At 65.7% G+C, this 21479-nt stretch overlaps 5 protein-coding genes across 15 annotated transcripts; 2 read left to right on the top strand and 3 right to left on the bottom strand.

The window, feature by feature from the left end:
- The first annotated feature begins 341 nt into the window (after positions 1 to 341).
- On the top strand, positions 342 to 5569 carry WDR24 (WD repeat domain 24). The gene is made up of 8 exons (XM_027043692.2): positions 342 to 1456; positions 2444 to 2621; positions 2771 to 3443; positions 3992 to 4110; positions 4189 to 4310; positions 4405 to 4509; positions 4589 to 4929; positions 5083 to 5569. Exons 1-8 carry the CDS (start codon positions 976 to 978, stop codon positions 5434 to 5436), a joined length of 2373 nt encoding a protein of 790 aa, XP_026899493.1. The 5' UTR covers positions 342 to 975; the 3' UTR covers positions 5437 to 5569.
- A 55-nt stretch (positions 5570 to 5624) lies between these two features.
- JMJD8 (jumonji domain containing 8) lies at positions 5625 to 8055 on the top strand. Of its 3 annotated transcripts, none has more exons than XM_027043725.2 (10): positions 5625 to 5861; positions 5940 to 6038; positions 6192 to 6240; positions 6318 to 6414; positions 6489 to 6557; positions 6662 to 6781; positions 6856 to 6944; positions 7020 to 7154; positions 7241 to 7368; positions 7915 to 8055. In XM_027043725.2, exons 1-9 carry the CDS (start codon positions 5746 to 5748, stop codon positions 7319 to 7321), a joined length of 855 nt encoding a protein of 284 aa, XP_026899526.1. In that variant the 5' UTR covers positions 5625 to 5745; the 3' UTR covers positions 7322 to 7368; positions 7915 to 8055. The 3 variants fall into 3 exon arrangements, with proteins under 3 accessions (XP_026899526.1, XP_026899527.1, XP_026899525.1); XM_027043726.2 differs by having other exon boundaries at positions 6877 to 6944; positions 7241 to 7337; positions 7915 to 8054; XM_027043724.2 differs by having other exon boundaries at positions 7241 to 7337; positions 7915 to 8054.
- Positions 7370 to 9768, bottom strand: STUB1 (STIP1 homology and U-box containing protein 1). Its single transcript, XM_015074875.3, has 7 exons — positions 9468 to 9768; positions 8755 to 8953; positions 8503 to 8668; positions 8206 to 8293; positions 8025 to 8081; positions 7819 to 7935; positions 7370 to 7740 (listed from the first exon to the last, which is right to left on the bottom strand). The coding sequence occupies exons 1-7, from the start codon at positions 9624 to 9626 to the stop codon at positions 7615 to 7617; spliced, it is 912 nt and encodes a 303-aa protein (XP_014930361.2). The 5' UTR covers positions 9627 to 9768; the 3' UTR covers positions 7370 to 7614.
- A 1575-nt stretch (positions 9769 to 11343) lies between these two features.
- RHBDL1 (rhomboid like 1) lies at positions 11344 to 15436 on the bottom strand. Of its 9 annotated transcripts, none has more exons than XM_027043711.2 (8): positions 13897 to 15436; positions 13279 to 13641; positions 12785 to 13009; positions 12559 to 12707; positions 12329 to 12441; positions 12154 to 12254; positions 12013 to 12073; positions 11344 to 11936 (listed from the first exon to the last, which is right to left on the bottom strand). In XM_027043711.2, exons 1-8 carry the CDS (start codon positions 13933 to 13935, stop codon positions 11665 to 11667), a joined length of 1323 nt encoding a protein of 440 aa, XP_026899512.1. In that variant the 5' UTR covers positions 13936 to 15436; the 3' UTR covers positions 11344 to 11664. The 9 variants fall into 9 exon arrangements, with proteins under 9 accessions (XP_026899512.1, XP_026899514.1, XP_026899516.1 ...); XM_027043713.2 differs by having other exon boundaries at positions 11344 to 11843; XM_027043715.2 differs by having other exon boundaries at positions 13279 to 13440.
- Positions 15437 to 15589: 153 nt separating this feature from the next.
- On the bottom strand, positions 15590 to 21316 carry RHOT2 (ras homolog family member T2). The gene is made up of 19 exons (XM_027043705.2): positions 21148 to 21316; positions 20956 to 21014; positions 20785 to 20866; positions 20653 to 20696; positions 19704 to 19757; positions 19164 to 19216; positions 18981 to 19089; positions 18745 to 18846; positions 18553 to 18651; positions 18312 to 18420; positions 18101 to 18221; positions 17782 to 17866; positions 17546 to 17688; positions 17362 to 17462; positions 17152 to 17282; positions 16939 to 17019; positions 16698 to 16820; positions 16407 to 16609; positions 15590 to 16122 (listed from the first exon to the last, which is right to left on the bottom strand). Exons 1-19 carry the CDS (start codon positions 21182 to 21184, stop codon positions 15996 to 15998), a joined length of 1863 nt encoding a protein of 620 aa, XP_026899506.1. The 5' UTR covers positions 21185 to 21316; the 3' UTR covers positions 15590 to 15995.
- Positions 21317 to 21479: the final 163 nt, after the last annotated feature.

Genomic DNA, 21479 nt, shown 5'->3' with positions numbered 1-21479 from the left:
GCGGTGGGGAGCCCTGTGGACTTAGACCAAAGAGTGGTACCTGGCAGCTGTGCGGGGCTCAGATCGGGGGGAACGAGGTGGGTCCAGGGGAGGAGAGTGAGGAAGGAGGTGGAGACGACTGCAGGGATTCGGGACTCGTTTAGGGATGGCTGGACTTGCTGGCGGAGAGTGAGCACCAGCATCAAAAGACCAACCGCTGAGGCGGAACCGCGGGAACGCCCGGCAGCGCCTCTCCCACAGTTCGGGACCATCCTTCCGGCTGCACCAACTCGGCTCCCTCATCCGGAACGCTCGCGGTGAGGTGCCCGGTTCCGCTGAGGGGCCGACAAGCACGGACCACTTCCGGCGAGCAGGTGGGCGGGAAAGAGAAGGGCTGCTTCCGGCCCGGCGGTTCCGGCCAGGCCCGCCCGGCAGTTTTAGGCGATGGCTCCGGTGCCGGCGGAGGGAGAGGCTTCTCCGATCCCTCCGGCCGTGTTCCCGCGGCCTCCCCGGCCCCGCGTGCGCCACTCTCAGTGCTCCGCGCCGCCGGGGTCTCCTGCCTTCCGTCCGGCCGGACCCCTCAGGCTCTTTACACGGCTTGGCCCTTGAAGTCCCGTCGGCTGCCTCGCCCCTCTGGCCCTTCCGCCTCTTCCCTGGAGGCCCTGAGACGGACTGTGGGGACTACTTCGCATCCTTGCAGGGACTGACTGACCGAAGGTCCAGTAACCACCCGGGTCTGACTGTTGGGGGATGCAGCGGGGACCAGGGCTGACACTGACCGGGTAGGGTCTCCCCACAAGTCAGACGTGTCTCCTGAGGGGCGGTGAACGGTCCTGGATTGGCTCCCCAAGACTGACCGGCCCAGGACTAAGCAGTTTGGGGGAACCCAACCAGGGTGGCGGGTCTGGACTGACAGGCCCCTCCTGGCTGACCAGGCCAGCCCACTTGACGGGCCTCGTGTCCCCACCGCCCCCCCCCCCCCCGCCCCGGGCAGCCATGGAGAAGATGTCCCGAGTGACCACGGCCCTGGGTGGCAGCGCGCTGACGGGCCGCACCATGCACTGCCACCTGGACGCGCCGGCCAATGCCATCAGTGTGTGCCGTGACGCCGCCCAGGTGGTCGTGGCGGGCCGCAGCATCTTCAAGATCTACGCCATTGAGGACGAGCAGTTTGTGGAGAAGTTGAACCTGCGTGTGGGCCGCAAGCCCTCGCTCAACCTGAGCTGCGCCGACGTGGTCTGGCACCAGATGGATGAAAACCTGCTGGCCACGGCGGCCACCAACGGCGTGGTGGTCACGTGGAACCTGGGACGGCCGTCGCGCAACAAGCAGGACCAGCTGTTCACAGAGCACAAGCGCACGGTGAACAAAGTCTGCTTCCACCCCACCGAAGCCCACGTGCTGCTCAGCGGCTCCCAGGACGGCTTCATGAAGTGCTTCGACCTCCGCAGGAAGGACTCTGTCAGCACCTTCTCTGGTGAGGCCCTGGAGGTGGTCGGGCAGGTGGAGAAGGGCACCACGTGCATCCAGAGTCTTCAGGTGTGCTCCCCGAGAGCACTACCAGAGCGGCTGAGGGTCAGCATGGGAGCAGGGGGCGTGGGATGAGGGAGAGCCTGAGCAGACTGCGGCCAACCTGGGCCGCTGAGTGGACGCTTTGGTTTGCTGCCTCCTCTTTTCCTGCCTCAGAGCCCCAGGCCGCTTCACTGAAGGAAGCCACGGGGACCTCCAAAGTCCTCAGCTCAGGGATGAGAGGAGGCGGAGTATGCTGCCTGCCCCTGACCCCCAAGTTCTTTTCCCAGCAGGCCCAGCTCCTCCGCCACTGGCTCAAGGCCAGCTGGCCCGTTCACCCTGATGAGACCAAGTGCGGCACAGGGCGGAGCCCTCGGTCGCCTCAGAGAATTGGGGGGGCCTCCTAAAACACCTGAACTACCTGCGCTGTGAAAAAGCTGGAGTCTTTGAAGGCTCTTGATGTGCTGGTCCAGGGGGGTGGATGTGGACCGTTAAGGTCTCCGGTCCCCGGAGCTGAGCTGACCCGGCACTCTACCTCAAGGCGAAGGGATGGGGCCGAAGCTGCACCCTCGGGGGAGTGCAGACAGCCCAACAACGCTCAGTGCTCCGATGGCCGGTCCGGAAAGCAGGCCGCAGCTTTGTGCAAGGGCTCACGTCAGATGCAGGATCCAGGGAAAGTCGAGGTCGTGTTTCTGCTTCGGAAACCACATGATGCCTGGCATCCTGCTCCCTGACCTGATCTACCCGAGCTCCTCTGTGAAGCCTCTGCCCACCACCGCCCACCCTAGGCAGGCTTAGGGGTGTTTACTCCACCTCCTAGGCTTCCCGGCCTTGGTCATGGGCAGCCATGTGACTGCAGTCCAGTCACTCCAAGGTCGCCACACCTGGCTGCCCTCTCTCCTGGAGCCTCCTGTGGGCTGGCTCTCTCACCTTCTCTCTCCACGGATGTCCACAGGCCAGTCTGAGAGTGTGCGGGACGTCCAGTTCAGCATCCGAGACTATTTCACCTTCGCCTCCACCTTTGAGAACGGCAACGTGCAGCTCTGGGACATTCGGCGGCCTGACCGCTGTGAGAGGATGTTCACAGCCCACAATGGACCTGTCTTCTGCTGCGACTGGCACCCTGAGGACAGGTGTGGGGAGGGGTGTGGAGGGGAGGGCGGTGGCAGTAGGGTGGGATGGATGGGCTCACGGAAGGGCTGCCTCAGAACCTGTGAGGCAGAGAGCGGGGAGCCCTCCCACCCCAGGAGAGGATGCTAAGGGTTTCACGGACCTATTGCAGGGGCTGGCTGGCCACAGGTGGGCGTGACAAGATGGTGAAGGTCTGGGACATGACCACGCACCGCGCCAAGGAGGTGCACTGCGTGCAAACCATCGCCTCGGTGGCTCGAGTCAAGTGGCGACCCGAGTGCCGCCACCACCTGGCCACCTGCTCCATGATGGTGGACCATAACATCTACGTGTGGGACGTGCGCCGGCCTTTCGTCCCGGCTGCCATGTTTGAGGAGCACCGCGATGTCACAACGGGCATCGCCTGGCGCCACCCACACGACCCCTCTTTCCTGCTCTCCGGCTCTAAGGACAGCACGCTGTGCCAACACCTGTTCCGTGATGCCAGCCAGCCTGTTGAGCGCGCCAACCCCGAAGGCCTCTGCTATGGCCTCTTTGGGGACCTGGCCTTTGCTGCCAAGGAGAGCCTAGTGGCCGCTGAGTCTGGGCGCAAGCCCTATGCTGGTGATCGGCGCCACCCCATCTTCTTCAAGCGCAAGCTGGATCCTGCCGAGCCTTTTGTGGGCCTCGCCTCCAGTGCTCTGAGCGTCTTCGAGATAGAGCCTGGCAGTGGCAGCATGAGCTGGTTTGTGGACACGGCCGAGCGTTATGCCCTTGCTGGTCGGCCTCTGGCTGAGCTCTGTGACCACAACGCCAAAGTGGCTCGGGAGCTTGGCCGCAACCAGGTAGGTGGGGTGGCCCCAGAGGCTCCCAGGGGCCATGACCTTGGGGGTTCCTCCGACTGTTACATCCAAACCCTTTCAGGGATTTAGCAATCAGCTCTGGCTGCTCCCACCACCAGCCATCACCCTGGTAACAGGGTGCCCAGTGCCCTGCCGTGAGCCCGAGGCCAGTGCCGTCCTCTGGGTGCAGGTCTCGGGTGTTATGGGGTTCAAGTGCCCTCTTGTGGCTCGTTTTTGCTTTTGGATTTCCCAAGCTGTCCCCGCTCTGCAGAGGTGCATGCAGCCACTCTCGTCTCCCTGGGTCAGCAGGCTCATTTCCGTGTTGGCTGCCTTCAATTTCTGCTTTTGTCTATTCCCCTGTAGGAAGGAGGCTAGAATTTTTGCGTTTGGCATAGGCGTCAGTTTCCCCCGCTTGGGGTGGGCCAGGATGCTAGGTCCCTGGGGCAGCTGAACACTGAGAGGTTGTGATTCCATCTGGGCATGGGGGGGTGGGTGCTGCATGGGGCACCAGGGACCCAGGCTCCTTGTAAGTGCCTGGTGGCTGCTCCTAGGTGGCACAGACCTGGACCATGCTACGGATCATCTACTGTAGCCCTGGCCTGGCGCCTGCCACCAGCCTCAACCACAGCGTGGGCAAGGGCAGCTCTTGCGGCTTGCCACTTATGAACAGGTAGACGCCTGGGGGTGGCTCTCCACAGAGGGTGGGACCGTTGGAACCCATCTACCCATCAGCCCTCCCTGTCCCCAGTTTCAATCTGAAGGATATGGCCCCGGGGTTGGGCAGTGAGACCAGGCTGGACCGTAGCAAGGGTGACACACGGAGCGACACGGTGCTGCTTGACTCCTCAGCCACACTCATCACCAATGAGGGTAGGCTGAGGGGCGGGCAGGGGGTTGATGGGAGTGGGGCCAGGGCATCCCAGAACCAGCTGCCTCTGGAACGCCCACCCTCCCTTGTGGGCAGATAACGAAGAGACAGAGGGCAGCGATGTGCCTGCAGACTACCTGCTGGGCGACGTGGAGGGCGAGGAGGACGAGCTGTACCTGCTGGACCCGGAACACGCACACCGTGAGTGGCGGCCGGGAGAGTGGGGTTGGGAGGCAGGGCCGGAGGCTCAGACCCTGCCTTCCCTGCCCCTGCCTTGCAGCGGAGGAGCCCGAATACGTGCTGCCCCAGGAGGCCTTCCCGCTACGCCACGAGATCGTGGACACTCCACCTGGCCCCGAGCACCTGCAGGACAAGGCCGACTCGCCCCACGTGAGCGGCAGCGAGGCTGATGCGGCTTCCTCAGCTCCCATGGACTCCTCCTTCTCGCTCATCTCGGTATCACACGCCCTCTACGACAGCCGCCTGCCGCCTGACTTCTTCAGCGCCCTGGTGTGTGACATGCTGCGCTTCTACGCCGAGCAGGGCGATGTGCAGATGGCCGTGTCCGTGCTCATTGTGCTGGGTGAACGCGTGCGCAAGGACATCGACGAGCAGACCCAGGTGGGTGACCGGGTCTCCGGGAGGACCTCCCTGCCACCCCCAGACCTGACCCCCCGCACGTCTGCCTTCACCTGCACCCGGCGCGCTCAGGGTGAAGCCCACAGCGCGCCCACCTCCCGGCCTCTTGCCTCCCTCCCCTCTCCGCACCGCCAGGAGCACTGGTACACGTCCTACATCGACCTGCTGCAGCGCTTCTGCCTCTGGAACGTGTCCAACCAGGTGGTCAAGCTCAGCACCAGCCGCGCCGTCAGCTGCCTCAACCAGGCCTCCACCACCCTGCACGTCAACTGCAGCCACTGCAAGCGGCCCATGAGCAGCCGTGGCTGGGTCTGTGACCGGTGCCACCGCTGCGCCAGCATGTGTGCTGTCTGCCACCACGTGGTCAAGGGTCTGTTCGTGTGGTGCCAGGGCTGCAGTCACGGCGGCCACCTGCAGCACATCATGAAGTGGCTGGAGGGCAGCTCCCACTGCCCTGCGGGCTGCGGCCACTTGTGCGAGTACTCGTGACCCATCTGCGCTGGGCCTGGGGTGGGTGGGGCTGGGCGTGCGAACCAAATAAAGGACGCGGGAGCCGCAGTTTGAGGCTGCCTGTCATGCCATCGTGCCGCCCGACGACGGCCCGGTTGGTTTTTCCGCGCTGGGCGACCGGGGTGGGTAGGTGGACTCGTCGCCAGGGGAACGGGCGGGGCGGGGCGGGGGGCGTGGCCCTAGCTCGGGTCGGGTGGCCTTCGCTCCGCCTTCGAAAACACCCTTCCTTCCGGGGCGGGCTAAAGGAAGGCGCTTCCGGGCCGTTGCCGCGACGACGGAGTTCCCGCCATGCCTCGCGGCGGCGGGCTAATGGCGGCGGGGGCGCGGCTGCAGTTACTGCTCGCGCTCTGGACGCTGGCGGGCCCGGCCCGGCCGGTGGCCGCGGACGCGAGCGACGGAGGGTGGTGAGCGGCGGGGTCCGGGCGCGCGGTGGGGCCCGGGGCGCGCGGTGGGGCGGGGGTGCTGACCAGCTGTGCCCGCAGGCAGCGACGCGGGCCTGGGGCGGCGGCGGCGGTGGCGGAGGAGGAGCGCTGTGCCGTGGAGCGTCGGGCCGACCTTAGCTACTCCGAGTTCGTGCAGCAGTACGTCCCCCCTACCCACCCCGGAGCGCCGATATCGCGCCCTTTCTGGCCCGCCCGTCCTCCCTGACCTCCCAGGATCTATTTGAACTAACCCGTGGGGGCTGGAGCGGGCAGGCGCGGGTCAGACTTGGCCGTGACTCTTGCCCCTTCTAGCTACGCCTTCTCCAGACCCGTCATCCTCCAGAGGCTCACAGACAACTCGGTGAGTGCTGGCGCCCCTCCTGGCCACTTTCCGCCCTTGCTGGGCCCAGCCCTTGAGTCTTCTCCCCACCCCCTTAGAGGTTCCGGGCCCTGTGCTCCCGAGAAAAGCTGCTGGCCTCCTTTGGGGACAGCGTGGTACGGCTGAGCACTGCCAACACCTACTCCTACCGGAAAGGTGAGCTGCCCCACCCTGCCTGCCAGCATCTTGTAGGCGGCCCCAGCGAGTCCTGACCAGCCCCTTTCCCGCAGTGGACCTGCCCTTCCAGGAGTATGTGGAGCACCTGTTACACCCCCAGGATCCTACCTCCTTGGGCAACGGTGAGTGGGCTTTGGTCGGCCCTGGGGTGGGGTGGGAGGGGATGGGGGCATTGGAAGTACTCGGGTGCCAAAATTCCTGCGTGTCCTGTGTTCTTTGCCGGCAGACACTTTGTATTTCTTTGGGGACAATAATTTCAGCGAATGGGCATCACTTTTCCAGCACTATTCCCCACCCCCATTCAGCCTGTTGGGTACCACAGCTGCTTACAGCTTTGGAGTTGCAGGTGGGTACCTTGCAGGAGCAGAGGGCATGGGAGAGAGGGAGGGGGTGGGGAGACTACAGGCTGGGTTTGGTTAGCGACTGCCGGTAACTCCACAGGAGCTGGTTCTGGGGTGCCTTTCCACTGGCACGGGCCCGGCTTCTCAGAGGTGGTCTACGGCCGCAAGGTAGCACAGGATGGGGGCTGAGGCTTGGGGCTCACTGACTGCAACACAGAGTGACCTTGCTGCTCCCGCCCCCAGCGCTGGTTCCTGTACCCCCCCGAGAAGACACCGGAGTTCCACCCCAACAAGACCACACTGGCCTGGCTTCAGGACGTGTACCCAGCTCTGGCACCATCTGAGAGACCCCTGGAGTGCACCGTCCAGGCTGGCGAGGTCAGTAGGTGACGACAGGAAGGGGCCTCCAGGCTGGACCAGCTGCCACTAACTAATTTCTGTGCCCCGCCTCCGTCCCCCACCAGGTGCTGTATTTCCCTGACCGATGGTGGCACGCCACACTAAACCTGGACACCAGTGTTTTCATCTCCACCTTCCTCAGCTAGCCAGAGTGGGCGGCTGGTGAGCCCAGCACACACCAGCACACGCCCCCGTTAGTGCTCACGGATTTTATTACAGGACAGTGGTGGCGGCAGCCCACCCTCACCTGCTGTTTCTGGCCCAGACAGGTGGAGGTGGGGTTCATGGTCCAGCAGCGAAACTGATGAGGGTGGGGGTGGGGACACTGGGGCAGGGATCTAGGGACACAAACTATGTACAGGGACTGGGAGCTACTGCCCCAAGGCCCTCCTGGGCCAGGATACTAGGCAAGGCGGGCTGCCCTTGCACTCGCCCGGCCTCAGTAGTCCTCCACCCAGCCGTTCTCAGAGATGAACGCATCAATGACCTCTTTCATGGCCAGGTTCGGGATGAGCTGTTCCTGGGTCAGGGGGCTCCGGGTGACAGGGTCAAAGTGACCCACACGCTGCAGTGTGCAGTGACAACAGGGTCAGAAAGCTCTCAGTGCTTATGGGTCCTGCTCCCAACACATGTGGGCCCTCACCTGCAGGTGCTCCTCGATGTCCTTTCGGTCGTAGGTGATGCCACTGGGTGTGATGCACGGCTCCCGCATGAGCTCAAAGCTGATCTTGCCACACAGGTAGTCGGGGATGTCTCGCTTCTACAGCACAGACAGTCCGGTCAGGCACCAGGAAGGGGACGCCGCTCCGATGCCTGCTCCCCAGCGCCAGAGGGCCTACCCGGGCTTACCTTTCTTTTCTCATCCACCTGGGAGAAAAGCTCATCCATGTCTGCTAAGTACTTGTCCTGCAAAGAAGCAAGCAGCTACGCATGGGCCAGACGCCCCATCCCCCTTCCCCAGGCACAGGCCCCCTCCCACCACAGGCACGCGGTCTGGCGCACACCCACACACAGGCTGGGGCACCCTCACGTGCTTGGCCTCGATGCAGGCCTGCTGGGCCCGGATGTGGCTGTCGTCCTCATCACCCTCGTGGTTCCTCTGGCATTCTTCCAGCTCCCTGGGGGTCAGCCAGGAGCTAGTCAGAAATGGGTCTGGCCAGGAGAGGCCCCACTCCACCCACCCCTTGTTCAGGTTTCATTTCCCTCCATCTCCTGCTCGCCGTGTCGGCCTTCAATAAACACTCGTGTTCTTGGCTCCGAATTAGCCCGAGAGTGCTGACTTGGGGGGGCTGGGGGGCACGCGGGGCCTGCCACTTGCACAGCTCACCTCTCCCGCTCGGCCACAATAAGCCGGGTGAGGTAGGAGTGCAGCTCGTTCTCCTGGTGGATGCGCCGCTCCTCGATGCTGTTCCAGCGCTTCTTCTTGGCGATGCGCAGGGCACTAGGGATGTCGTCCCCAAAGTTGAGCCGCTGCTCCTTGGCGAGGTTGTAGGCTGGGGGGAGAGGGGCTTCAGGTCACCTGGCCAGACTATCCACGCGGTCCCAGGCACCCCTACAACCTAATAACCAGTAGGCCCACCTCGCTGCAGGTTGGCAATGGCCTCATCATAGCTCTCCATCTCTAGCTGGCATTGTCCCAGGAAGAAGTGTGCCTTCACAGACTGCCCGTCCAGCTCCAGGGCCCGCCGACAGTCTGCTAGGGCCTGCTCGTGCTGCTGCATCTTCAGGTAGCACAATGCCCGATTGGTGTAGTACACTGCCACCAGAGGATTCCGGGTCTGGGGACCAAGGCCGGGCCAGCCAGCATGAGGAAGTGAGCTCTGCGCGCCCCCCTCTGTCCTAAACCCTATCCCAGTTTGGAACCCACGGTGAGAATCAAGACACCAGAAATTTCTCAGTTTCAAAGCTCTGCATGCTAAAGATTAGTGGAGGGTGCGCTCCCGGTCCCAAGGCCTGCCTGAGCCCACCTCCTTGCCTCCCACGAAATGTTGCCGAGATAAATTTCCGAGCCCTGTGGAGATCCCCAGCTTTGGGCCTGGAGTTCTCAAGGAACAGGGATCCCTCGTCCGCTGCCCGGGAACCTCAAGCACCCTGAAGCCCCACTCGCCATACTTCTCCAGCAAGCAGCACTGGCTGGAGAGCAGCGGCCTTGACACCTTTGGAATAAGAGCATCGCTAAACTCTCAGGGCCCAAACGTCCGCGCGTACGAGCCAGGACCCTTCGAAGGCCCGGGGCCCCGCCCCCTCCCCTGGCCCGGTCGCAGATCCCCTCCCCGGCGCGGGTGCACTCACGATGGCACGGCCGTAGCAGGCCGCCGCCTCCGGGTACTTGCGGCCCACGAAGAGCCGGTTGCCCTGCTCCTTGAGCTCTTGCGCGCTCGGGCTTTTTTCAGGGCTTCCGCCGCCGGCGCCCAGCCGCGCGCCGCCTTCCTTCTCCTCCTTGCCCTTCATGGCGCCGCGCGGCACAGCCTGGGCTCAGCTCCCAGGCTCCGCGTCTGGCCCACCCAGCGCCCGCAGCCCGAGCCCGCAGCCCGAGCCCGCGATCCGCTCGGGCCCGGTCCAGCGATCCGCCACCGGAACTTCCGGCCGCGGTGGGCGGGGACGCGTGTGCGTCCGACGGGCTGCGGGGGTGGGGCCGGCTGGAGCATGCGCTCGAGGCAAAGCGACCGGCGACTTGGGAAGGCTACAGAAGCGTCAAGAGTAACCGGGGCTGATGTCAGCCCCGCCCCGCCGAGGCCCCGCCCCGCGCGTGAACATGGCGGCCGTCCGCGGGCAGTGGGGCCTGAGGCCTCCAGCCGCCGGGCCGCGATCCCGGCGCTCCACGGCGTGGTGCTGCGGGCGCGCGGGGACCGCCAGAGCGGCTCGAGGCCCTGGGCCGATGGTAGGGCGGACCACCCCCGATGCCCGAGTCTCCGTCACCGCCCTTCCCCAGGTGTCGAGAGGAGTGTCCGCGGCCACCGGGGGCCGAGCGGAGAAGCACGTGACACGGGACGAACTGGAGCGGCTGCCGGCGTGCAAGCGGGTGGTGAGGGCTTCCCACGTGTGGGGCGGGGCCTCGCGGCGTCGGGGCGGGCCCCCCGGGTGAGGTCCACCACCCGTGACCCCCAACCCGATCTGCCCCGATCTGGCCGCGGAGGGGCCGCTGCCCGAGCTGGTGGTGCAGCGCTCGGCCGGCGCCCTCCGCCTCCAGGCCGACGTGCGGGCAGCCGTCACGGAATTGTGGGCCTCGCGACTGCCTCGGGTTAGTCGGGAGAGCTGGGCGCCCCGGCGGGGTCGCGAGACCGGGCGTGTTAGTGACCCTGTCTGTAAAGTGAGCCCAGGGCCACGTCCATGACACTCGGGGATCCCTAGGAACGGCAGCCCTACGCCGAGGTCGTCCAGACGCTGGCGGGGCATGAGGGCTGCCCCTTCACTGCCCATAACCGTCCTGGCTGCGGGAGCTCCAGAGGCGGCAGCCTTCACGTCCGAAGGCCGCAGTGGCCGCAGTGGCGGACCAGCCAGCGCTGCAGTACGCCCACAAGCCCTAAGTGTTGCACCTGAGCCGGGTGCAGAACCACGCCGCAGCCCTCAGCAGAGGGAGGGGCCCGTCGGAAGGCAGGGAGGGCATCCCACCCAAGTCAGGCTGGTCAGGCTGGCGAATGCAGGGCTGTACAGCATAGACTGGCCAGCATCCCGGGGCCCCAAACTGCCTCTGCCCCTCCCTAGATAGTACCTGAGGGCTGTAGACCCCTCACCGTGTGCAGACAGCACTACGGACGTGGGCTGTGGGGCAGAAGCTGTGCCCAGACCTTGGCCCCAGCCCGGCCACCTGATGACACCGTGCCAGCCAAGAAGTGCAGGATTCAGGCTGAGTGAACTTGGGTGTGGCCCAGGGCCTGCACCTGCCCGGTAACCTCAGGCCACAGGTTTCTCTGGGTGTGACCTGGCCAAGGAGGAGGCTGGCTGCTGCAGGAACTCAATAAACGCTTGCTGAACTCTCATCTGACTGTGAGGACCACCCCACTCCCACTCCCACCTGCCCCGCCCCCCCACACACACACAGCATAGGAGTGCAGAAGAGTGAGGGAGGAGCCCAAGCTGTCCACATGGAGGGAAAGGCCCTTACGGTCTGCTCAGCGAGTGGGAAGGAGGCCAGGCCCGCCCTCAGAGCCCTGGTGCAGCCACCTGGTGCTGTGTAAAATATTTATTCGTTTTCCAAAAAGGCTCAGACCGCAAATCGTGATGGGGAGGCTGGGGCAGGGTCTCCTCCAGGGCCACACTTGGGGACCTCCACTGCCTGGCCAGGCAGTCCTACCTCCCCAGGCCTGGGAGGGGGTGGCCAGGGCTGATGTAAGGCTTGGCCTGGACACCATGGGCTACAGGACCCACCAGTCCCCACGGAGGACAAGCAATCTTGAGATGTACATTCACAGAGGACGGACACGCGGGCTCGCCCGGTGGCCGGCCCACACACGCCCACACCCTGGCCTGTGTGGCCCTGAGGAGCCCATCAGGGTGGTGGGGGGATGTGGGCGCCTAGCAGGTCATAGGCGAAGACGTTCCAGAAGATGGCAAAGAGCAGGAAAGTGCCGTAGGCAAGCAGCACCACCCACCAGCCGCACTGGTCCCGAAGTCGCTCCTCATAGCTGCGCAGGATGGTGAGACCCATGCTGACCCCGACCACTGCACCTGCCAGGTGTGCCATGAAGCTGGGCTGTGGGCCTGAGGCAGGCAGTGGTGGGGAAAAGCGGAGCCACACGGCCCGGCCCACCTCGGAGCTCACTGCAGAGAAAGGCAGCAGGTGGGAGGCACCCTGGCCTTAGGCTGAGGCCCCCCAGCCCCCTGACCCCCTACTTACTGCACACCAAGGCCAGCACCATCCTCAGCAGCTTGTAGGGACACCTCATCCCAGCCCAGTTCTGATGGAGCGTGAGACAGAGGCTGTGAGACAGGCCTCGTGGGCCCCTCCCCACGCCCACCCCGCAGTCCGCTCTATTACCATGACGACGTTGGCCAGGTGTGCCGAGCACAAGGCGTAGACCCCACCAGAGCCCCCCACCACAGGGGCCCGCATGTCGGTAATGGAGACAGTCAGGGAGCCTGTGTGAGCAAAGGGAGAGCAGTGAGGGTGAGGCTCACCAGTGGCAAGGCCTGGGGGCACGTGCCTGCCTCACCTGCCAGCACGCCGGCCAGGTAGAGCAGGCTGATGCGGAGCAGACCGTGCACCATCTCCAAGGGCACCCCGATCATCAGCTGCAGGAGCGCGTTGAACCCCAGCTGCTCCAGGCTGGCCGTGTGGGTGTAAACAGATGTGAAGGCAGCGGTCAGGCCACCAGCCCTGGCCTCGAGGGCCTGAGTCCTCCTGACGCCCTCGGAGAGATGCCAGGGGCGGGCCCGGACTCACCCAACGTGCATGAACATGTAGGTGAGGAAGCGCCAGGCTCGAGCACGGTGGCCGGGATGGTACACGAGGGGGCTCTTCATGTACTCAGGGTGGTAGGTCTGCAGCACCCATTTGTTGAGACGGGCCCCGTAGCACAGGAACACGATGATCTGGGAGACAGAGGAGTTAGGGCCAGGCGAGGCCAGGCACGGGGGCGGTTCCCAGAGTGGTGGACAGGTGGGCACACCTGGGCAAGGGTGACCGAGGCCATAAACACGGGGGGTGGGCAGCTGCGGTGCCGGTAGAAGTACCAGTGGCGGTCCACCTCCCGGGGCAGGATCTCGTAGGCGACGTAGCGCACAAACCGCTTGTAGACGCCCAGGCCTGGCTCATCCAGCAGCCCGTCCCGGGGCAGGGCCCTCTGTCCGTTGGCGATGGCCCGCTTAAAGCTGCTTGAGCGTTTACTGCTGATCTGCGGGGGGGGGGGGGGGGGGGGGGGGGGGGGGGAGGGGGGGGCTAAGCATGGGCCACCGTACTCCCGGCCCACCCACCCCCAGCCACCCTGCCCCCTTGGCCCCACCCAGCTTCTGGCAGAGTCTGAGGCCCTGCCCCAAGTGCACACCCCTCCCTGGTGGGAAGGGCAGGGAGTGAGGGCTGCCCGCCCACCCCGCTCTGGCCAGGGCACTGTGCCTGTCAAGGCCTGGGCCCGTACCCTTGCTGTTTGCCCGTTATGGCACTGACCAGGTCCACCAGCTCCTGGTAGCAGACCTGGCCCCGCTCGTTGCTCTGGGCCAAGGCCACCAGCATGTCCAGCTTGGCTGGGTCCAGAGGCAGCTCATGGCTGTGCACCAGGCCAGTGAAGGTTTCCGCACCGATGAAACCTGTGTTCTCAGGGTCCAGCTGCTGGGGTGGGGGGGGGCCGCCGGCCAAGGCTTGAGGGTGGGTCAGGCCAGCTGGGAGAGGCAGGCTCCAAGCACCCTGAGACCAGACCTCTGTACCCACGTAGTCCCCGGAGCCGCCAGGACACCAGTGCCTGGGTCCCAGGCCTTCAGCTCCTACAGCTCTTAGGGGCCTCCCCGCCTCATTTCTGCCCTGCCCATCCTCCTGGAAGGATAGGACCAAGGTCTGAGCACAATCTCCCTCCCTCCTTTACCTCCCCAGGCTCCCTGGTCTGGCTGGCCCTCTCCTGGGGTCTCACGCAGGGGGGCCGAGGTCGTGGGGGAGGGGGCTTGAGAGGCTAGGCGCCAAGAGGGGGCTGGACCGCGGCTCTCTGGGAGCTCCCTCGCCTCGGCGCAACCCAACGTCGGGCCGAGGGCTGCGGCGGGGGCGGTGCCGGCGCCCCCCACCCACCCCACGCACCTGCTCCTGGATAAGCTGCAGCAGCGAGCTCCTGTCCATAGAGCCAGGCGGGGCCGGGGGCCGGGGTCGGCGGCCGCGGCCGGAAGGGGCTGCTCTGCGGAGGACTCCGCTCCGCCCCGGCCCGCCCGCTCCGCCCGCTCCGTTCGGCGCCGCGTCACCGAGCCAGAGCCGCCCGCCCCCGCGCGCACGCTGCCGCCGCCCGCCCCGCCACGCGCGGCCGGGACACGCGCGCGCCCTGCCTGCGGACGCGCCGCAGGCAGGAACAGCCCCGACCGGAGCTGGGGCCTCGCCGCCACGCTTGCTGCCGTCCCGTTCCGGGGCCGCTCGTTAACGCGGGGAAGCGACTGGGAAACTGAGTCACAGGGCAGCGTCTAGATCCCTCCCTCGCGCGCCCCTCTGCTTGGGGCCTCAGCGCTGAAGCCACCTCCTCGGGGAAGCCTTCCTGACCACTGCACTGCCTGTCAGTCCTTACCAGGCCAGGGCTTCCTTGAAGGTGCCGGCAGGCCCGCCAGACACGCTTGCTCCCAGGCATTAAGAACGCACCACAGCCCCTCCGTGTGGGAACCAAGTCCAACAGGGCAACTAGCGGGAGTCGGGGAGGCTCAGTGCGGCTGTCCTTGCTCAGCCGGTGGAGGTTGAGCCTCAGCACCCATCTGGGCCTGGAGGCCCCTGACCACTCCTGCAGCCGCGATGCTGCAAAGCAGGACCTCCAGTTCCAGTTCACTGGGAGCCGAGACAGACCCATGGGCATTGGGGCAGAGCCCCCAACACACGAGGCTGCAGCTGGCTAGGAAAGGTCGCTACTTTCTGGGGACAGCAAGTAGAGCCCCCTAGCAACAAAAGTGACAGAGACCAAAGCAATGTGTCATCATAGCAACCCTAGTGGCTAGAAAGAGCATCCTGCCCCACCCTAAGGCAGGTGAGAGCTGCCCCTGTGAGCCAGCGGGCCAGGAGGCTGCCAGGGATGTTGGAAGGACAATTTCAGAGTCAACCCCGGACCCTACCCTTCAGCAGGCCTGAGCCTCCCTGTGGAGCAGCAAGGCCCCCCCCCCCCCCAACTCCTGCAAAGAGCATTTTGGGACTTGGGGAAGGTGCCTCTCAGGACTGCGATGGCAGGAAGAGCACCTCGCCACACCACGGGCTCGCTGCTCCAGACCCCAGAACACATACCAAGTGAACACCTAAGAAGTGCTGAAGCCCAGCCCTAAGCCGGGCCCCCCCACCCCCAGCCCTGCAGGCTGGGGTCTCTGGCTGTCCCCTGCCCAGGGAGAGGGGCAGAGGCCTCTGGTCAGGGCCTGAGGAAACAGGGCAGATACCCCAGGCTGGGGCCGGACCACACCAGAAGGGCGACATCTGGGCAGGCCCCCGTCCCACTGCAGAGTCCCCCATCTTCCATACACCACAGCCTCGCTAACTAACGGGATGCTCAGACTGGGGGTGGGGAGGCAGTGCTGCGGGGCACACCGGCCCCGGGGCGGGGCATCAGGAGGCTCTCAGGTAGCAGATCCCCTCAGGCCAGCATGGACCTTGAAGGGTGCAGAGGCTCGTAAGCTGCAGCTGGGCCGCGAATGACACCCCAGAGTGGGCCCCAGACCTGGAGGAGGCGTGGGAGCCAGTGGCGAGCTTTCAAGCCCATGCGAGACAAAGGACACATTTTAGCGGATTCAAGAAAAGTTGTCTTCCGAAAGCAGGATTCGAGATGCAAAAGACACCAGCAAAGTTTAATCAGGACACCCGAGCTGATGCCTTCTGAGAGGGGTGCGGCACTGGACCCGTCTCCAAACCAGGGAGGAAGGCCACACGGTGCTCAACCACTTCCTGCCCCCCGCCTCCGGCCCAAAGTTCTGTTTTCCGACACCCTTCACGCCCACTGGCTGCCTGGGACCAGAAAGGTGTGGAGCCCTGAGAACTACTGGAGTCTGGGGTCACACGCTTCCTCGCTCATAATCCCCAGTGCCCCCAGAACCTCGGGACCCACCCGCGGGTCTTGGGCACGGGCAGGGCAGTGGGCAAAGTGTCCCCAGAAACCAGGTTCAGACAGAAGTTAGGTCCCCTCGAGCACATGGCCCCAATACCAACACCCGGGGGCCCCTGAGGCCTCATCGGGTCTTCACCAGGGCCCTGTAGAGTGAGAAGCTGAGAACAGCAGTGACAGCGGCCCCGATGACCCCCAGTGTCACCCGAAGCCAGAAGGAGGTAGAGTGCAGCTCCCCGTGGGCCAGGTGTCTGCAAGAAAAGAGAGGCCAGCTGGAGGCGCCTCCGGGACGCTGCCCAGAAGCTTGCTGCCACACCCCCACCCGCCTCCTGGAAAGCCCCAGAGCCCACGGGGCTGTTAGCGTGGGGAACAAGAGGGCTCCCACGGCAGGGGGCCACCAGCGAGACCAGACCCGCCCCGCACCTGCGTGACCCGACCACACGGCTACAGCTATCCTGCTCTCCCGGTGACAGAGGCTACCGGTCACCGGGCTGAGGACAGGCTCCCACCACAGGGGCTGTGTGCCGGTACCCACGGGAAAGTGGCCATGGCAGCAAGCCGGGTGAAGACAGCGGTGCTGAGCGTGGCCGGGCTGGCGCAGGAGAACGGAGCAGGGGCGGGCAGCCGGTGCCTGCGGCAGAACTCCGCAGGCGACAGGCCAGGTGGCGAGATGCCCTCAGGCAGGTCAGCCTTGGAAGAGACGAAGAGGCAGGGGGTCTGCCCGTCCATGTAGTGGCGCTGCGGAGAGAGGGGCCACGTCAGGGTGCAATCCCCGGTGGCCTGGGCCAGGGTCCTGCCCCAAAGGGACTAGGGGTGGGGGCCTTGCCTTGTAGACGCTGGCACAGAACGCAAAGGACCCGGGGTCGCTGCCATCGAACATCAAGCAGGCCACGTCACAAGCAGCATCGGGTGCGGCGGCCAACAGGCTGTCTGCGCTCACCTCGCACAGCTAGACACAGGGCGGTCTCAGGAAGGGGTCCGGGGCTTGGCCCTCTGGGCCACATTGAGACAGGTCCCCGGCACGGACTCGGGGTCTATCCCGGGGGGCGGGGGGTGGTCACACTCACTATCAGGTACTTCTCCTGCCCGTTGACCTGCACTGTGTTGATGGCGTAGACGGCAGGCTCCTCGGGGAACTCCCTGCGATCCTGGCGTGGAGGAGGGAGGCGTCTGAAGTCCACCAGCCTGGAAGCTGCCCAGAGCCCCTTGCCCCGCGGGCGGCGGGGGGAGGGCCGGGGCAGGAGCTGGGCCCCCTCGCCCAGGGATACTTGGACGCTCACCCCCGGACGGCGGCCGAGGAAGGCCTGCAGAAAGGCGGATTTGCCCACTCCGCGGGCTCCCACCACCTTGCACAGGAGGACGTTCCTCTGCGTCTGCCCCTTCTCCTGGTCCAACCTCTTCTCACGCGTGACTGTGGACAGACAGCCAGGGCGTGACTGAGGGGGCCGCCCGGGAGGGGCTGGGCTTGGGGTGACAGGGCGGATGCCCACCTGTGATGGCGTGGGCCTGGGAGTCCCGGTCGCAGAGAGTGGGGTAACCCAAGTAACCAAGGTGCTCAAGGCAGCGCCGGACATCCAAGTAGGTCACCAGGCTGGGGGACAGGAGGGACGTGAGGCCAGGGAGGCGTGCTGTCACCGCCGAGCAGGAGGGGGCGGTGGCAGGGGTGGCACTCACGTCCACTGGCAGAGGTACCCGTGCAGGGGCAGCCGGCCCGCCTCGGTGGGGACCTCAAGAGGCAGCTGGGAGCCCCAGGGCGCAGCTGGAAACACGCTGAAGAAGCTGTCCAGCTCCACAGGCGAGAGGCTGCCATCGTGGTCCTACAGGCAGAGAGGCTGTGGGGACGTGTGCCTGGAGGCTGGAGGGGCTGGGGGGGGGGGGGGGGCCCACGGCAGGAGTCACGACACCCTCACCTGATCGTGCTTCTCAAACACCCTCTGCACAAACTGGTAGCCGAAGTGGTTGAGCTCGGTGCTGCAGCCGGGGGGCACGTGGAGCCTGTGGGGGTGGCAGGGGCTCTCTGGTTCCCAGGGAGCCCTGTGCCCACCACGCTCCCCACACCTCCTGTGTCCCGGGACGGGGAGGCTCCCGCATCAGCCCCTCGGCAGAGCAGAGTCCGCCCACGCGTTCCTCCCAGCCTGCCTCCCTGTGCGGGGGGGGCTGAGGAGCCCCCGGGGCACCAGCCTGACACGGAGAAGAGAGGGGGAGCCCAGCGCCCCGCCCAGCACTCACGGCGGAGCAAGGTAGTCCAGGGTCAGCTCCAGTGTGTCGCCGTAGCCAAAGCGCCGCAGGATGGTCCACGTGGTCTCGTGGCGGCCACGCTGGATGAACAGCGTGTTCAGAAAAAGGAAGCCTGTCCCGAAAGGGGCAGAAGGGCGAGTGACGCTGGGCACGGCCTGACTCCTCCCTGCTCCCAAGGGACGGGCAGGGCGTCAGGACTCACCGTCCAGGGTCAGCCGGTCCTCCCGCACACCTCCCGCCACGTTCTTGCACACCACTGTCTTCACGTCCTCCAGGGCCTGGGGGGCCAGGGGGTGCCCAAAGCAGGATTTCTGCCCCCGAGGGAAAGTCGCCATCAGCCGGCCAGCCGCCTCAGCGACTGCTCAGCGTCACTAAGGGCACCCGAGGCACGGAGCGCAGCTGAGCCCTCGAGGGGTGGGCACCAGCAGCAGAGGGGGCCGCACCTGGAACGCGTTGAGTTCCTCGTCACTGAGCGCCTGATCTAGGTCCTGGTCTGAGAGCCTGAAGATGCGCGTGAGGGCCTGGACACACGCGGGCCTCAGCTGCAGGGACAGCCGGCTCAGCACGTACCCCACCGCCCCCGCCCCCCGCCCCCCGCCGGTCAGCTTCACCTCCTCACCCTGCCTGTCGCCCACCTGCTTGGCCTCAGGGTCGTAGAGCGGAGCCGTGGGGTGTAGCACAGCCTTCTGTGCGTAGTAGAACAGCTCCGAGATGTTTCTCAGGTTCTTGGCAGAGCACTGGCGACCACGGAGACAGACTCAGAAACGTGCCCAATATCAGAGGACTCGAAGGGCCCCCGAGGAAGATGCTGGCACAGGGGCGCAGGCCGCAGGGCCTTGCTGCTGGGTTCCCGGTCTCACCCGCCACTCACCTCCACACAGGTCTCGATCTCAGGGAACTGGCTCATGATGGGCAGCACGGCCTCCATCGAGCTGCCCGCCCGCAGGTCTGACTTGTTGCCCACCAGGATGATGGGGACTCTGGGGAGAGAGACCCATGGTCACCGTGGGTGGGGGAGCTGGCGGGGCCCACCCCCCTGGGCCCTGCACGTTACCTGGGGCCCCTCTCGGTACCCCCGTTCACCAGTGGGATCCATTTGGTGCGGATCTGAAAAGCAAGGCCTAGCCGTGAGGAGAGGGGCCTGCCTGCCCCACGGCTCCCACCTGGAACTCACGCCTAGAAGGGGGAGGTCGAGGCCCACTGAGGGACAAAGTCACAGATGCCAGGAATGTGCCCTCTTGGAGAGGACAGCAGGTGGCACCTCATGTGATCCTAGCAAACACACCCAAGGGACCCGGGATCAGCAGCCCACGGCACCCCATTCCACAGACTTCTGACCACCCACGGGCCCTGTGGGGAGACAGGGCCACAGGAACTCCCCGGGGAAGCTGCGGGGTCCTGGCTACAGGCCCCCGCACCCAGCGTGGCTCCGCGAGGTTTCCTGAAGCACTGGTCAGAGATGGGGCCAGACACAAGTACAAGTCGCCCAGAGCCTGGGTCAGCAAGGTGTGCCCCTGAAGTCTGTATGGAGGGCAGCATGGAGGTGGGTGCCAACAGCAAGGACCGGGGTGGATCAGGAGCTCTACCCCCTCACCTTCTCGATGGTAGCCTCCTCAGACACGTCATACACCACACACACCACGTTTGCCTGCGGGAAAGGGGGTGAGGCACGGCGTGACCACGGGCTCCTTGCTTCATGCTGCCCTTGACGGGGCCGGAGACCTTGGAAACGCCCCTCTAGCCGATGCTCCCCGGCTACCGTCAGCTGCTCCAACTTGGCAAGTCCCTCTTGGTGGTGGGGGTGTTGCGGCTGCCAGGCCCGAGCACTGCAGCTCTGGCCAGTGAGGCTCCTGGAGGGCTCAGGACCGACACCGCCGCCCCCAGAACTTGGCACCCCAGCCCTGCGTTCCCTTGTCATCTCGGGCACAGAGAATAACGAAGTACGCCGTGAAGGATGACGGTGGCAAAAAGGCCGCCTCTGAGTAACGGTGGCCATTGCCCTTGCCCAGCAATGCCCAGAACACAGCAGGAGCTACAGGGACAGCTACCCACCCCCACCTCCCCCATCGCAGCCTGGTTCAGGTACAGATCCTCCTGTGACAGCACACGAGCAATGATGACCTATAGCCGTGGTCACAGCACCCACTAGGGTCCAGAGGCTTGGAGCAGTGGACCGGACTACGGGATGGGAGGATAGGTGGCCAAGGCACGGAAGTGCCTAAGGGGTCACTTTGAAGAACACTGAGACTGCTCCCCAGAGCCCACCAGATGAGCAAACAATGGGCGCACTGAGCCAAAGGGCTGGCCAGCCTTGTGGTGTGGGTACCAGGGCCCCTCTTCTCCCCAGCTCCCAGCGGGGTGAGTCAGAGGAGCCGGACAGCTCTCAGTACTGGGAGGTCAGGGAGGGATTAGCGAAGCCTCAGGCACCGGAGCACCTTAGTCTAATCCCTCGGAGAGAGAAGCAGATCAGGCGGAGGCAGCAGCCCGCACCCAGGCCCTAAGTGATCAGCACCCCCTTCCTGAGCCCTCAGGGCACGCTGTACCTTGTCAATCTCTTCCTGAAGCTCCTCCGCCGTCTGCTCGGCTTCTGAAAAGAAAAGACACGCTACTGCAGAACTGCCCAAATGCCTGTTACTGGGCAGAGGCGGAGGGTGGGCTGGGCGGGCCGGCTCTACCTGAGTAATCCACGATGTGGGTGGGCACCTTCTCCGGGGTGACGTCTGCGGGGATGGTGATCTCTTCTGCTCGCGGAGGGACCTGGAAAAGACGCGGCGTACCGGTGGCCCGGGACGGAGGGAGGTCGCGCCGAGGAGACACCGAGGGGTGCGGCCGCGCTCGGCTCTTACCTCCGCGGGGAACTCTTCGCCCACGAGAGACAGGATCAGCGACGTCTTTCCCACCTGGGCTGCGCGGGGCGGAACGGTCAGCGCAGCGGCCAAGAGCGCGGCGCCCCAGCCCCAATGAGGCCGGACCCTCGCCGCGACCCCGGTGGCCCCAAGCCCCCCCCCCCCCCCAAGCTCCCAAGCCCGGGGTCCTACCCTCTCCTAGGAGCAAGATGCGCACATCCCGCTTCATGGCGGCCGCACGGATCCGGATTTTGATCCCGACCCCGATCTCGGCTCGACCCCGGCCCGACCCCGATCACGGATCCAACCCACGCTCTCCCACTTGCCCGCACTTCCGCCCCCCGCCCTCACTTCCGCCCCCCGCCCGCGGAGCCGCACTAACGAGCGAGGCGGGCCAGAGCGTCCGGACTGTGCGGCGGCGCCACCGCGCGGGCACACTGGGCACCGCGCGCATCGCGCCGGAGGGACGCGGCTCTCGCCCAAGGTGCGCCCCACCCCGCAGCTCCGCGCGCGAGGACCTGACC

This window comes from Acinonyx jubatus, chromosome E3 (genome assembly GCF_027475565.1).
Source record: "Acinonyx jubatus isolate Ajub_Pintada_27869175 chromosome E3, VMU_Ajub_asm_v1.0, whole genome shotgun sequence".
NCBI classification, from domain to species: domain Eukaryota; kingdom Metazoa; phylum Chordata; class Mammalia; order Carnivora; family Felidae; genus Acinonyx; species Acinonyx jubatus.
Note: the sequence above shows the minus strand (reverse complement) of the source record. Positions and strands in the feature narration are given on the sequence as shown.

Excerpts from the sequence above, each read along its gene's own strand:
- WDR24 (XM_027043692.2), top strand. The coding sequence starts at position 976 with ATGGAGAAGATGTCCCGAGTGACCACGGCCCTGGGTGGCAGCGCGCTG. Across the intron at positions 2,622-2,770 it reads GACTGGCACCCTGAGGACAG|GGGCTGGCTGGCCACAGGTG; the intron begins GTGTGGGGAGGG and ends GACCTATTGCAG. Across the intron at positions 4,930-5,082 it reads ACATCGACGAGCAGACCCAG|GAGCACTGGTACACGTCCTA; the intron begins GTGGGTGACCGG and ends CCGCACCGCCAG.
- RHOT2 (XM_027043705.2), bottom strand. The coding sequence starts at position 21,184 with ATGAAGCGGGATGTGCGCATCTTGCTCCTAGGAGAGG. Across the intron at positions 21,015-21,147 it reads CATCTTGCTCCTAGGAGAGG|CCCAGGTGGGAAAGACGTCG; the intron begins GTAGGACCCCGG and ends CGCCCCGCGCAG. Across the intron at positions 17,867-18,100 it reads CTGGACTACCTTGCTCCGCC|GCTCCACGTGCCCCCCGGCT; the intron begins GTGAGTGCTGGG and ends CCACCCCCACAG.
- STUB1 (XM_015074875.3), bottom strand. The coding sequence starts at position 9,626 with ATGAAGGGCAAGGAGGAGAAGGAAGGCGGCGCGCGGCTGGGCGCCGGC. Across the intron at positions 8,082-8,205 it reads CCTGCATCGAGGCCAAGCAC|GACAAGTACTTAGCAGACAT; the intron begins GTGAGGGTGCCC and ends GCTTCTTTGCAG. Across the intron at positions 7,741-7,818 it reads ACATCGAGGAGCACCTGCAG|CGTGTGGGTCACTTTGACCC; the intron begins GTGAGGGCCCAC and ends TGCACACTGCAG.
- JMJD8 (XM_027043725.2), top strand. The coding sequence starts at position 5,746 with ATGCCTCGCGGCGGCGGGCTAATGGCGGCGGGGGCGCGGCTGCAGTTA. Across the intron at positions 6,415-6,488 it reads CACCTACTCCTACCGGAAAG|TGGACCTGCCCTTCCAGGAG; the intron begins GTGAGCTGCCCC and ends CCTTTCCCGCAG. Across the intron at positions 6,558-6,661 it reads TCCTACCTCCTTGGGCAACG|ACACTTTGTATTTCTTTGGG; the intron begins GTGAGTGGGCTT and ends CTTTGCCGGCAG.
- RHBDL1 (XM_027043711.2), bottom strand. The coding sequence starts at position 13,935 with ATGGACAGGAGCTCGCTGCTGCAGCTTATCCAGGAGCAG. Across the intron at positions 12,442-12,558 it reads TACATGTTCATGCACGTTGG|CCTGGAGCAGCTGGGGTTCA; the intron begins GTGAGTCCGGGC and ends CCACACGGCCAG. Across the intron at positions 12,074-12,153 it reads ACCTGGCCAACGTCGTCATG|AACTGGGCTGGGATGAGGTG; the intron begins GTAATAGAGCGG and ends ACGCTCCATCAG.